Source organism: Eublepharis macularius, chromosome 5 (assembly GCF_028583425.1).
Source record: "Eublepharis macularius isolate TG4126 chromosome 5, MPM_Emac_v1.0, whole genome shotgun sequence".
NCBI classification, from domain to species: Eukaryota; Metazoa; Chordata; class Lepidosauria; order Squamata; family Eublepharidae; genus Eublepharis; species Eublepharis macularius.
In genome coordinates, this window is record NC_072794.1 from 66311149 (window position 1) to 66326069 (window position 14921).

At 47.3% G+C, this 14921-nt stretch overlaps 1 protein-coding gene across 1 annotated transcript in view; it reads right to left on the reverse strand.

The window, feature by feature from the left end:
* The window catches only part of PTGFR (prostaglandin F receptor), a 64248-nt gene extending 49683 nt beyond the window's left edge, over positions 1 to 14565 (reverse strand). Inside the window, exon 1 of the mRNA XM_054981727.1 lies at positions 13764 to 14565. Within this exon, the coding sequence (XP_054837702.1) occupies positions 13764 to 14552 (789 nt within the window). The 5' untranslated portion in view covers positions 14553 to 14565. The remainder of the gene's footprint in view (positions 1 to 13763) is intronic.
* Between the last annotated feature and the right edge of the window lie 356 nt (positions 14566 to 14921).

The window sequence follows — 14921 nt, forward strand, 5'->3', positions numbered from 1 at the left end:
GCGCCAAGAAGCAGAGAACAGCCGAGAGGGAGTGCCCTGCTGAGCATACCTTTAACAACTGGGTCCTTGACTACAGTGTTTACATGGGGGTTATCCAAGCGGCCTATCCCAAGAGGACCTGGCACTTGACCACCCACCAGCGGGAGGTAGCACAGATTAGGGCAGCAGCTGGGAACCGAGCAGCCTTCAAGTACAATAAGGAATTTTGGAGAAAAGCAATGAGCTCACCAGATGGGATCAGCTTGACAGCGTGGTGTGGCTCCAGGCTGTGGGCCTAAACAGCCAGAGCAGGGGGGACAGGCTACCAGCTGAGGGGATTGGTGCTTGGAGGTACTCACTCAGGAAGCCATGCTGGGAATTTAACGTGGGAGGATGCCAAAGGTCGAGGTGCAGATATGACCATGTGTGCAAGGGGTGCTATGGGTGACATCCACGGCAGGATTGCTCTCGGGGGTCCAGCTCTCACCGGCCCTTTCAGGGCAGTGCAACTGGGAACAAGGCACAGGGAGATGACAGGAACCGAACAGGTCAGGGTGGCAGTCAAGGTGGCTCTACCACTCCAGACAAGAAATGAGGGAAGCACGCAAGGGGACTGGTGGTCTCTCGCCCAGATGCCACTTTCCCCGGCAGTGTGTTATTTGCCGGAACTCAGACTGACGTAGCCTTTGCTGCAGCGTTACAAGAATCGAGCTGCTGCCAACATAATTTGGGATGGGTTCACCAAGGGGTTCAGAATACCATACGAAGGGCCGCATGTAGCCATGGATGCAACCAACCTGAAGTCAGCACGGGATTTCTCGGAGGTGGTGGCAGCCAAAATCCAGAAGGAGCTTGAGTGCAGGACAGGTAGCAATCCCCTTTGATGCTCCTCCCATCCCGAATTTGAGTGTCCCCGCTTGGTGCGGTCCCAAAGAAGGCACCCAGAGAATATCACTTGATCCATCACTTGTCCTACTCAAAGGGGGCCTCCGTGAATGACGCGATCCCTCTGGACCTCTGCTCCATACGCTACACCTCATTGGATCAGGCAGTGAACCTGGTGTGGGCTTGAGGCTGTGAGGCACTCATGGCAAACTGTGGCATCCATCGGTCTTCCGGCTCCTGCCAGTCCACCCCATCAACTTCTGCCTGCTGGGGTTCAAAGTTCAGGGAAAGTGGTATGTGGACAAGGCTATGCCTACGGGTTGCATGGTAGCCTGCTCAGCCTTTGAGACGTTCAGCACCTTACTGGAATGGGATGTGAAGGATGAAGTGGGCTCCCCTTTCGCGACGCACTGCCTAGAAGATTCTTTCATGGTGGGTCCAGTGGGGAACACTGATTGCCAGAGGCTCCTTCAACTGTTTCAGGAGGTGGCTGGAGAGCTGGGCGTCCCGCTAGTCCATGAGAAGACAGAGGGCCCCTCTAACTGCATAGCATACCTGGGGATCTTGATAGACACCGTTCAGGGCTCATGTAGCCTACCCCAGGACAAACTGGTAGCTCTCCGCAAGAAAGTAAACAATGCACTTCGGGCGAATAAGAGGACTCTGTGGGAGGTTCAATCCCTTTTGGGTAGTCTGAACTTCGCCTGTAGGGTGGGAGCACCCAGGAGGCCATTCTACGCTCAGCCTCATCAGGACAACCGTGGGAGTGATGGCGCCCCATCATCACATTCGGATCACAGAATGGTTGAAAGCGGATCTGCGGATATGGCAAACCTTCTTGAAGTCCTATAACGGCGTGTCCTTTTGGAGCAAGCCCATGGAGATAGAGGCAGCTTTCTAGGTGCACTCTTGACACCATGGGGGGTGTGGGTTTTGGAGCATACTGGGAAGGGTGTTGGTGTGCACAAAGATGACCGGAAGCCTGGAGGGGTAGCGACATTCTCAGAGACCTCACGTTCCTGGAGCTCTTTCTGATCCTGGTTGTGGTGGTCCTCTGGACCAACCGGTTCCAGAACAGGAAGGTCCTCTTTTAGTGCGACAACCAAGCGATGGTGTGGGTGGTAAACAGACAGTCATCATGCTCGGAGCGAGTCATGCGACTGGTATACAGACTGCCTGCAGCACAACATTGTGTTCGGAGCTTGCCACATTTCGGGGGTGCAGAACAACATAGCAGACGCCCTTTCTTGCTTTCAGCAAGACAGATTTTGGGACATGGCACCGAATGCCGAGCAACACCCAGACTACTTCGCAGATGAGTTGTGGGAGCTTGGGAACACCAGATCATCCAAGGAGTTTTGAACTCACTAGCACCATCTACAAGGCAGGCATACGGGACAGCTGTTTCTGTGTTCATAGCCTTCCTCTCCAAACAACTCAGCTGAGTGGAGGTCGAGGTACCAGAGGAGGCATTCTTGGAGTACTTGGCTGGGTTGGACGAGATCAGATATGCACCCAAGACCATCAGAACGCACGTGGCAGCTATCTCATTTTTCTACAGGGTGACAGGTCGGACAGACCCAACCAGGAGCTTCCTGACCTGCCGGGAACCCCCACCCCATAAGGACTCCCAGCGGCTGATCACGGCAGGTATCTTCCTGAATATTTTGGGGGGCTTCCCCGGAGTATGTTGCTTGTCCTTCGAGACCACACAGTTCAGAGTGGCCTTCTGCCTAGCGTTATACGGGGCCTTCCGGGTTGGGAAACTTGTAGCTGCTTCATCTGGGGATCCATCAGGCAGTGCCCTGGCAGTGGGTGACATATCATTCGAGGGTGGCAGCTTGCGGGCCAAAGTCCGGCGCTCCAAGACGGACCAGCAGAGGCGAGGAGTGGTGGTATGGCTCCGAGAGTCTGGGCTGTCAGGGAGTATCTTGGCAAGTGTCCCCTGGCTGCAGGCCAACTCCTGGTCCACATGGACGGGAGTTTACTCATGTTTCAGTTCACAGCTGTTCTAAAATCCAGCCTCCAGGCAGCAGGCCTTCCACCGATGGAGTTCGGCTCTCACTCATTCCGCATCGGGGCAGCCACCACAGCAGCCAAGGCAGGGCTGTCAGCAGACAGCATAAAGGCTATTGGCAGATGGACTTCTCAAGCATACTTGGGTTATGTTAGGAAGGAAGAAAGCATTAACCTTGTTTGATCTAGTTACAGGCACAGCGTTCCCCTGGGAGAGAAGGCCGAATGGCATGGCAGCAACACCTGGATGAGCAAAGAAATTTGGAAGTTATTCAGGGGGATGCGGTTGGGACCCTGCGGGTCCCAGCAGAAATCCATAGGGCCAGTTGTGCCGGTCGCCTGCAGGGGCCAGGAAGGAATTTTTCCCACAAGGGGCCAGGTTGGCTGGGGCTCCCTTGGGTTTTTTTTCTCCTTCCTCTGGGCATTGAAGTTGGGAACCTTGGGGGGGGTGGCTCCAACTTTTGCTACAGCTGTTGGAGCATTGGCGGGAGTCGGGCCTTCAGCCTTCCTCCTGTGGTGAGTTTCAGGCATTGGGCTGGATCCTAAAAGGGTGAATGGGGCGCTCAGGCAGCTCACCCCAACGGATTGGCATGGTTGATGGCAGAACGCTTGCTGAGGTGCACCAGCATGGAGCTGGAGTGTTATGCATCAGACAGCGAGTGGGCCTTCCAATGCCAATGAGAATCCATGTCCATATGCCTGGCCATTGCTCCATCTAGCTGTAATCAATAAAGTTGTGGCCATTCCAACCAAAGGACAGTGTCTGTGTGTTATTTGCCGGAACTCAGACTGACGTAGCACATAGGTGACAAGAGACGCTCGCAGACTCACCAGTGGGTTGTATTGGTATGGAAGGAAGAATGCAGTGGAGGTGTGGTCAGCCCGGAAGTGGAGCAGTATCCATCCCTCCTCCTGTCCAGCCACATGATCAGCGCCATTCCTCAGGATTCCTAGCAGGAGCAACACATTTCCCACTCACCCTCCGCTCTCATGGCGGCATGGGGGAGTATCTCAACTTTATGGGTTTGGTGGGTTTGAGGCATTGGGCCAGATCCTAAACGGGTGAGGGGGCAGCTCACCCCAATGGATTGGGAGGCAACGGCCGTCCAGCATGGCTGGTGGCGGAGGAACACTTGTTTGAGGTGCACCGGTATGGGGCTGGAGTGTTAAGCATCAGACAGCGAGTGGGCCTTCCAATGTCAACATGGATCCATGCCCACATGCCTGGCCAATGCTCCATCTAGCTGTAATCAATAAAGTTGTGGCCATTCCAACCAAAGGACAGTGTCAATGTGTTAGAAATGGGCACAAAACAAACCACAGAACAAAATTCCATGCCAGGCAGCAGAAGAAAGGGTCTGTCTGTTTCAAACGCCCCACACCAGCTTCAGCAGCCGGTGCAGGGTGATTGAAATGCCACAGAACAATGAACCACAAACTGGGAAAAGGTTGGAAGTTCGTGGTTTGATGTTCCGTGGAATGCTATAAACCACAAATCACGTGTTTATTTTTTTTGTTCTGTACCCATCTCTACTGTTATTTGATGGAATTCAGACTGACAGAGCGCATAGGTGACAAGATATAATAGGAACAGCCAACCTTTTTGAGCCTCTGGGCACCATTTGACTTCTCACAAAGGGTAGTGGGCGCAACCAAAAAATGGCCAGCACAAACAGTGGTGCAAAAAACAAAACGGCCACCAAAGGAGGCTGAGCCAGGGATTGAGAGTATACATAAATCTATCAGTAACTCTTCATCATTTCAGATCGAAGCTCTGTTTAATAGGATGCCTTTTAAAATGAATATACTGTTTTAAAATATTTTCTTGCATACACACAGGTTATCTTCAACCATGTAGTAAATATTCTTGCACTGTGGGGGCAGCTATTCCCAAACCATCATCTTCAAAAAATCTGCACAGCCAATCAGATCTCAAATGGCCAATCAGAAGTCCTACTGGCAAAAGCCACACCCAGCTTGGCTCACTTTTTAAAAACACTCAGCAGGCACCTGAAAAACTTGTTGGGGATCATTGTGCCCATGGGCACCACACTAGAGCCCTGAGCTACAAACTGTGCTCTTTGCTTAGGCATTTTTCTGATCTAGTCAATTAGCTTTAATAAAGGTCCAATAAATACTAGGCCAGCTGGAGTAACTCATTTATAGGCAATATGCCTGGTCAATGACTTATGAGACTTTCCTCAGGAAGATCCTTCTGCATCAAACTGTTTATTTATAAAGTAGGGAGATTGTTTAAACCCTTGCCTCTCCTGTGCCGTAACTCATTGTACACTGTTGCTTTCAGCATTTTTTCCCTATTATTCGGTGTCACTTCCGGAAGTGGAGCCAAGCTGGAAGAAAAATATTTCAAGCAAAGGAGCTATGTGATGGGCACAGGTAAGCTGTCCTATCTGCATTTTACTTTTGTTAAAAATAGACCCCTATAATTTTAGGCAATAAAAATAGTATTCAGATCTTAACAGGTAGACTCATGCATGAGAGCCCCCTGAGAACATCTAACCTAGTCCTTTTGTCCAGTTAACTAAAATTGGTTCCCTGCTTTCTTATGTGGTTGAGTAGCAGCTAGGGTAGGAAATTGTTTGGGGTAAAGTACTGCATCCATCCCAACACTATAGCCTTAATCCAAATCAGGTCTCCCATACCCTTTTTTAAAAATTAGGCTCTGAGAAGACTTCCTAAGCAGACTTACTCCAGTCTAAACCCATTGAAATCAATGGACTTAGACTGGAGTAACTATGTTTGGGATTTCACTGTCAGATCCTCATCACAGGTCTCTTCAGTATCATCTGCTTTAGCCCTAAATTTGTCTGAAAGTGTATTGGTTGCAGTGCACCCCTTCTACAGAGTTGCCTTTGATCAAAGCAAAACGTTTTTCTGTCTCAGTAGCAGCACTACTTCTCTCTCTCACAAGGAAAAGGAAATACTTGTCCTATCCTCCCCCACCCTCCCATCTCTACTTCTCTGGCTCTAGCTCAACTCTTCCCTACTTGCTTAGTCACTTCACTCTAGATTTACTTATCTTGTCAATCTTTTTGTTCTGCCTTTCCTTTGTCTTCCTCGCCTGCCCCAGATTTTGCCCTGCCACCCATTTGTCCATCTGACTAATCTTCCCGCATACATGCCACCTTGCCCATCAGTAGTCTTCCCTCTCCACCCTGTTTGTCTGATCACGTTTCCACTCCCACTAGTGCTTTGAAGAGGAGAGATAAGCAGGTGGCCAGAGAAAGCAAGATGACATAAGCTCTAGCTCTCCCTCATCTCACTTGTTCCTGATAGCTGTCTCTACCACACTTCTATGTGGCATTTGTATTGCTACAAGAATCCAATATTCAACCCAAACTCCCTACACCCATATATCTTTTGAAGGAAAAAAACCTAAGCACAAAGGTTGTTGCATCCATTCAGGTGATGGTAAGGTTGATGACCCAGACAAAGAATACACAACACACCAACTTTTGGGCACAACTTTATTGATTACAGCCATAGGAGCATTGCCGAGGCATAAGACAACGGATCCTTTACATCAAGCTGCCCCTTGCCACTTGATGGATACTTCCCCAGCACATTTACTAGGCACTGTGGGATGGCAGTTGGTACATTCCCATCCAGGCATGGCTCAGATGGTCCCTGTCACCCCCGGTGAAGCCTGCAATGGACTGCCTTGTGCAAACCCTTCGGTTTCCCCCAGATCACTTAAGAGGTCCATGAAAAGAGGAGGGGTGAGCCACACCGTCAGCACAACTAATCCAGTGGATCTAGCCCAATGGCTCAAAAATGCCACAAGACGTGGGCATATCGTCAATTCCTGCCAATGCACCAATGAGTGCAGCTATGTTGGAGGCCCCACCCAGGTGGCCCCTTGCCCAGCGGAAGGTTAAAAAAACACAGGGCCCACAGCCAATTTGGGCCCCACAGGGAAAACATTCCTCCTTGCCCTCTGGTATGCAAAACTGTGGGCAACCAAGCATGGACAACCCAGGTCACAAGCACCAGTGGAGCCTACCCTGCACTAGTCCACTCAATGTTACATTCCCGCCTCCATCTTGCCAACTCACCTGTGACTAGAGTAGAGAAGCTTTAGTGCCAGACTGGCCCCAGATGTACCCCTTGTACCCGAATGATTGGATGTGAGATGTGGGCAATCTAACTTCCACTGCCATGGTCATGGTCCCAATCCTGAAGGAGGGAGTCCAAAATTCCTTTGCAGGAACCCAGCTGCTGCCAACCCAACCCACGATACTGCACTGAATTGGAATCTGGTAAGAAAAGCTCCATCAGAATGCACTAGCAAGGGACCTCGACAGCACAATCATATTGTCATGAAGGCAGCCACTGCTTTACTGGGCAGGCAGCACTTCATGCCACACTGCGCAGCTGCACAGTCACCCCCAGACCCAACTGGTTGGTCTTCAAATACCAAACTTGAGCCTGGAGTGTATTTCCATCAATGAACACATCACCAAGTTCCAATACCCTGCCTGACCAGTCCCTCACTGAAGCAGCCACCGTTCATCTTCCTGGAGAGTCCCATCAAACGCAAGGGTGAAAGACACTTGGGAAAGTGTTGTCCCAAACTGCGACCAGCAGATGCTGGGAAGCTACCCTAGAAGTCCCTGAGGGACTGGCAAGGTGATAGGCCACATATCCCCATGAGCTCAAGCCATCCAGGACCATCCTGCTACTGCTTTCCTAGACGGGCAACTATTGGTTAGGTCTGGTAAGCCTGCAATCTTGCAGAAGAAGGAAATGGCTGCCAGGTAGAGGATCATGGTCTTGGAGGTGCACGCCCTGTCACAGGGTGCATGCAGAGGCCAGGTACTGCAGCACAGCCACCTCTAATGCTGGTGACACCTCGTGCCTCCTTAACCTGTTGGAGAATGCCAAAAATGAGGCAAGTGCAGCAACATAAGCCCACCTAGTAAACGGCACCAGTGAGTTCAATACTCCCTCCATGATGAGTTATTTCCCAGCTCCTACAGCTCCTCCGGGAATGGGGCAGCTAGCTGCATGCTCCAGGTGCTAAGACCCTGAATCTCTCCTCCTGAAAGCAAGACAAGGCATCCACACCTGCAACATAGTGGGCTGAGAAAGCAATGTTAGCACTAAGACAAATTTATGGACAAGTCGCATGACCCTCTCAGAGTACGACAACTGCCAGTTAATGACCTGCACCACCACTTGATTGTTGCACCAAAACGTACATTCTTGTTCCAGAACAGGTCCTACCCGATCATCTGCAACCATTATCAAGAACTCCGAAAATACTAAATCTGTACTAATCACTGTTCCCAACCAAGCTGCCAGCCATCACTGAGTGCACCACCTTTCATCTAGATACAACCCGACTCCCACGCCCCCTGATACAACCTGAATCCCATGCACCAATGTCCAATGCCTCAAACCAGAAAGATGTGCCATTGAAATTGTCCAGGAATGTACACTACATCTTTAAGTCTGCCTTCATCTCCTTGGTGATCCTAACATGGTGACAAAACTCCATCCGCTCGCTGTCGCCCTGGCAAGGTGGGCACAGAAGGCTCTCCCAGGGGCCACCACCTTGCATGTGATGTTCAAGTGCCCAACAGGGGCTGAATCTCCTTCAGGAATTTTTATTTGTTTGTTTACTTGCCAGCACCATGTCAATCATGCCCCAAAGGGCCATCAGCTTGTCCACTGGCAGGTTGCAAGTGACAACTACTGAGTAGATCAGGATGCCTAAGCACACCAACCACTTTATGGAACCCTTGATCTTTTCAGGTGCCAAACACAAGCCAAACTTCTCAGCAAGCCTCTGAAATGCCTGCAGCCAGTCAGCATATGCTGTGATCCCATCTGTCCCAGAAAACAAGATGTCATCCAGATAATGAATAATGTGAGGGGAGTCACAGTAATCCTTGGCAGCCCACTCCAGGAAGGTGTTGAAGATCTCAAAGGCTGCAGTCAACCACACACCCCATAGGCATGGCTTTGTCCATGTACCAGTGACCATCAAACTTAAAAATCAAGCAGGCAATGATCAGGGTCACCGGAAAAAAGATTCAATGTTGCACTTGGCCATAAGAGGCCCTGGTTTATGAGTGCACCAGTCTGACTGCACGATCAAGGGAGGTTTGCTATACCGAGAAGACCTCATGTAGAACAGCCTCAATAATAGAGGAACCTTTAGGATAATGTATCATCCAAAAATCCTAGAAGTCTTTTTGGAGATGACATCCTGTGGCAAAACCCTGAGATTAGGTGCGGGGCGGGGGGACAAATCAAATGGACCAGTTACCCTGCCAGCCTCCAGTTTTTTCAGCAGCTTGGCTGCCACCATGTAAGGTAAGTAAGTTCCTTGTCAACTTCAGCTTTGCCTCATCAGTGGCCATGAGCACCCCAAACAGGGGATAAGAAAACCTAGCATAAAGCCCTCCCAAATCTAGCAGGCGGCTTGGCAGTCAGAATAATGATCAAGAAAGGGCAAAGGCATTTCAGGTTGACTGCTGTCTGGGCAAGACAAGAGTCCTGACTCCTGCTGGCTTGTTACTCAGCTGACAGATTCCTGGGAGACATGGCTTCTACCATCGCATTTGACAGCCCCTCCTCAAAGGGTTGTTGCAACCTAGACATGAACATGCACACCAGCTGTGGAAGAGGACCATAGCAGCTCTCCCAGACGTAATCAAACTTGCAACATGCCCTGTGACACTTCCTTTGGTTGCATTCCCAGCACATCCTGCAAACTCGCTCTCAATGCAGGCCTCCCCTCCTGGACCACACTAGCTCGCTCCTGTTGCAACCCAGTGCTCCAGCCATCATTAGCCAGACGTGACCACTGTCACCTCAGCTGCCAAATGAAGAAATGGTGGTGCAACCGTGAAGAGCTGCTGGAGAGGAGCCAGTTCCCACCTGCACCCTCGCCCTTCACCCATATGTGACACTTTGCCCTCTGCCCCCTGCCTCTTCTCCTGGCTGTAACATGGCCTGCAGGTAAGTCTGTGAACCCTTTTATAATAAATAAAGTTAAAGAGAAAACAAGCAGCTAGGCTGCAAAGCTACCTGATACTTCAAACTAATTTATAAAAGAAAGGTTAAATGTACTAATGACATTCGAATTACTTCTGCGGTACATATTTTATGTAGGCAAAATGTTAGATACATGTGCTATAATTGTTTGTTATGTTAAGTAATTACTTCCACTCCTACTTGAACTGGCCTTTTTCTTAAAATAACTGGGTTGAAAGAAGCACCTAACTTCCTGAATTCACCAGCAGAGTTCATATACCTTGATTATACTTTAATAACAAATGCTTCCCATCTTGTAATGTTCATTTGTTTGTTATTTATAGTCCGCCTTTCTCACTGAGACTCAAGGCAGATTACACAGCGTAACTTAATATGATCAATAGCTGAGACATTCAATAATACAATAGGTTAGGGGAAGCAGAAATATGAAAAAACAAGCAGAAAAACAGTACAGAACTGAAACAATGTTGAAACAAAACAGGAGCATACTTACAGCAACAGAAATTATAGTCTATAGTCTCCCTCTCTTTATGAAAGCATCTCTCTGAACCATGTGTTAAAAACCCCACTTGAATAATTCAATTTTGCATAGTTTGCAGAAAATCAGGAGAATGGAAGCTTTCCTGACCTCTTCAGGTAGGCCATTCCATAAAGTGGGTCTCACCGAAGATACTGCATTTGTACAGGCAGCTATTGATTTTGCTCATTTGCAGGCTAATATCTGCAGAAGGCCCTGTTCAGATGAGGAAAACTGTCATAGGAGAGCATAGGGAGAAAGGCGACCCTGTAGATATGAGGGACCAAGGTCATGAAGGGCTTTGGGCATGATAGCCAAAACCTTGAACTGAGCCCAATAACCGATTGCACACATTTCTTATATAACTTTTAAAACGTTATTATTAATAATTCACGTAATATTTTATTATTCAAAAATCTTACTTGTTTATATTAGGCTATTATTATTCCCATTTTACTGACACCACACACACACACACACACACAAAGAGAGAGAGAGAGAGAGAGAGCTTGCTCAAAACCTGTGAGCAAGCAGTGATTTTAACTGAATTCTCCAGCTTTAATTAAATAATTTCAATAAGCATGTTAGAACATCCACTGTCTTCTTTCAGAACCACTACTAGTCAAAACTAGACAAGATTCTGGTATTAATGTATCTGTTGACAGGCAGGGTCAATGCACCACACCCTTTGTCTCCTTGCTCAGCGCCATGAACCCCCTATGGCATCAGAAGTGAAAAGGGAAGGGTTCAACACCCTAATTCTTCCCCTACTTTTCATTCTTCCTCCTTGCTTCCTCAGAAGCAACAGTCTGGCACATCCTCACAGGCTTGTGTCACACTTGAGCTCAATGGGACCTCAGGGGGCAAGAGTACCCACTACACATTTATGGTTGCCACGTCCCTCTCACTGGCACTTACCTCGTGTGGGCACGAGATAGCTCTTCGTGTGCACAAGCCCCGCCCCCCACAGAGGTTTCCCACACACACACCCTGAAGGCACCCAGGGAACATGCTTTGTGCGCACACACCCCAAGGCTGACATGGTAATGTCACTTCAAGAAGTGATGTCACTGTGCCAGCCACGCAAGCACTCCCATGCTCCACATGGGACTAATTTGGCCCATTTGGGGGCCCAAATTAGCCCCAAACAAAGCACAGGAATGCTCCCATGGTCACAATGTCACTTCCAGAATGACGTTGCCACACACCCAGGGAACATGCACACAGCTTGCGTTCACTGAGTGCCTACTAGTGGCGGCTACCTCCAGGGGACTTGCCTAGCAATCAGCGGGCAAGAAATCAAATTTCCAGGAGTTTGCCTGCCACCAGTGGGCATCTGGGAACCCTATACATTTTTCCCCCTTTGCCCACCCTCATCATAAGCTGCCATTAGCCCTTTCTTTATTCCCTTTCACAGGCAACTAAAGAGTATTCTTCCTTTAATTTGAGTCTGCAGTCCCTTCGTAGGTTTGGAGTCCAATTGCTGGTCCCACCTCACCAAGGGAGCAGCTATGCCTGGCACTGCTCGCTGCTGCTTGGCCCTCTCTGCCTCCAGTCTTAGACCCTTTCCCTTCTTTGAGAAAAATCTCTGCTCTTCTTTTCAGCAAGCTGTCTGCAAGAAAGCCATCCTTTGCCCTAACTTGGGCATCCTTTTTTTTTTTACAGCCTCTCCTCCTTTCTCACAGTTGGGCCTGCCTTTTTATCTGGTTCCAGCCTGAGGAAAGGGAAGCTGTCCCACCTGCTGCAGCCCTGTCCCACTGCATTTAAACTTAGCTGGGCACAGAGACGACACATAGCTCTCATGGCCCTTCTTCCTCATAAAAGCCTTCCCTCAGTCTGCACGGGCTTAATAGGTTCCCTGGGTTCCTTGCAGGGGTGGGCATCCTTCCCAAGGAGTAGTCCAGCCTCTGCAGCCTGTACCCTTTTGTCCTGCAGCACCTGCATCCTGTGCATTAACAGCTGGTGTGTTTCCAGCTTGCCAGCCAGATGTACAAGTTGGATGTTAAAGGCCCACGAGCCTATTTGCGGCCTCAAGTCATGTGTTGTGCTCAGCCAATCACCTGTCTGATCAGCCCCCAGTCCACACTGCCAAGCTCTGCTGCAGGTTATTACACAGTCTGTTCTCCAATCCCACCCTGTGGGGGGGGGATCCCAGAGGCCGCCACTGATCCAGAGCAACTGCCAGTCAACTAGGCCATCTCCACCACTTCCTGACAGGATTACATATTAAATAAATGGGAAAGTCACCTGATTTGGCTTGAGGCCATGATGCATGGAAGGGTCTATAACCCTTCTCTCCCCTCGTGCCATTTTCTCAAACTAAAGTGCATACACATCCATCAAGATACTATTTGTCCAACTACAGATAATAAGTTTCCATATGAAAGGCAAGAGAAAGACAGAAAGGGTTCTCAGTGAGTTCAATTAATGCAAACTGCAGTATTCAAAAACAAACACAGACAATTCAATTCAATTGTTTTTACCCCAGACTTATTCAATCTCTTGTTGAATTTTAGTGCACTGCATTGAACTCAATAAAAATGCAAAATATGAACAGTTTTCTTCATAATTATTTAACTATAGTTTTAGGGTTAAACCTGACTACACCAGATTACTGACACCAGACAATCAATCTAAGTATTACTCGGTTAACAGATTTAGAGAGCAATCCTAGACAGTTACTCTGCTCAGGTCTTTTCAATGGGGCTTACTTCCAGAAAAATGTTCTTAGGATTGCACTATTGATCACTTAAGGTCTTTCTTTAATAATTCTTTAAACCACATTCTAATGTGATTAAGATTAATTCTGTATTCCATTAACTCTGTATTCCAAGGATTTAAAATTAGATCTGAATGTATAATAGTTAAGTACAGAATTGCAAAAATGCACATACATGAATATAAACACAGAGTAAGTTTACTAACAGTAGTATCGTTTCCCAAGCCATCGATAAAACCTGCATGCATTCCGCACAGTCAAAGAAAAGCAGGAAGTGGTTGTCTATGACTAGAATCTTTACCTGGAAATCTACTCTTGGTTTATAACTATTCGTATTAAATGTCATTTAAGTATTAATAATCCCAACACTGAGAGGTTCCATCTGAGAGTATAGGACATTATACCATACCAAGTTTTACACTTTGAACTGTGGAACTAACTGTGCTCTACTTTGACTGGATCAGGTCTACACAGAAAATAGATTCATAGCTCTATGTACATCTGAAGTATGTGCTGTTGAATGAAGTGAGTTCTCATATAGGAAACATCAAGGCATTAAATTTTTAATAAACTCTCAAACAAAGGAATGCATTAAAATTCACAAAGATATTAAAGTCTTACCAGGAATGGACTCCAGCAAATGCAAGAGACACACATTATAGCCAAGAGCTGAATGATCATTTCAAAATGATGAGATCTGCCTTGTCTATGTTGACTCTTAAATTTGACCCTCAGAAGTGTAATTCCTGTCACAGCATTGCACAAGAATGAAATACCAAGGGCCAATAAACCCAAGCATGAAAAAAGTAGGAGGTAAAATCTGTCTTCCCACTCTTCAACATGTTCTGTTTTATAGAAACACCAAGTCCTTGATGCTTGAATTTGATAGGCTCTTAACCTAAATATAGGCAGCAAAGCTATAAAAATAGCAAAAAGGCATACCACAGTCAACATCATTTTTACATGTTTAGAGGTCATTTTTGTTGAATGAAATATTGGCTTTGTGACTCCTATGCAGCGTTCAACAGCCATCACACTGCCCAGAAAAAGGGGACATAGTCCGAAGAACACCAAACAGATGCCAAAAATGCTACAGAGAACATTGGACTGATTAAATCGGATCCAGTCTTTGTCAGAGATATATACAAATACTGCAATGGTTCCAGCGATGAGATGGCCCAGCAAGTCTGTGATAACCAAACCACTAGCAAAAAGCAAAAAAGAGGCTTTTGACTTCTGTCTAAATCTCTGATAAGCCTTCATAAGAATTCCTATTGCAAGAGTGTTGGATAAAATTCCCACTGTCATAAAAATTACAGAAAAAAACACAGAGATCTTCTTTTCTGTGCGACAGGTTGTATTAGAAAATATACCAATTCCAGCCAACACAGGTGGTTTTGAACTGTTCATTGTTAGAAAGTTAAGCTCAGCAGTCAAAATACTTCAGTAGTCAGGCAATCATCAGGCATCTGTAATACATTTTTAAAAGGTTGTTTAAAGCATAAGAAATAGCAATGTTTTGCTCATCTCATCTGTCACATATGACTGAAATGTTAACGTTTTTATGACATCAAGCCTGCACTGCTGTTTTGGAGTGCAATAGTAGAACAGTATTTTAGAACAGCAAACAACCCTGTACAACAGTAAAAAATTGTACTATAATCCTATACATGTTTATCAAACTTTTTCACCATGTAATTCCATATCAGAGTATATCTGCTAGTGCTACACTAATGCTACACACGTTACAATTTGAAATGCTTAAAACAAACCTGAGAA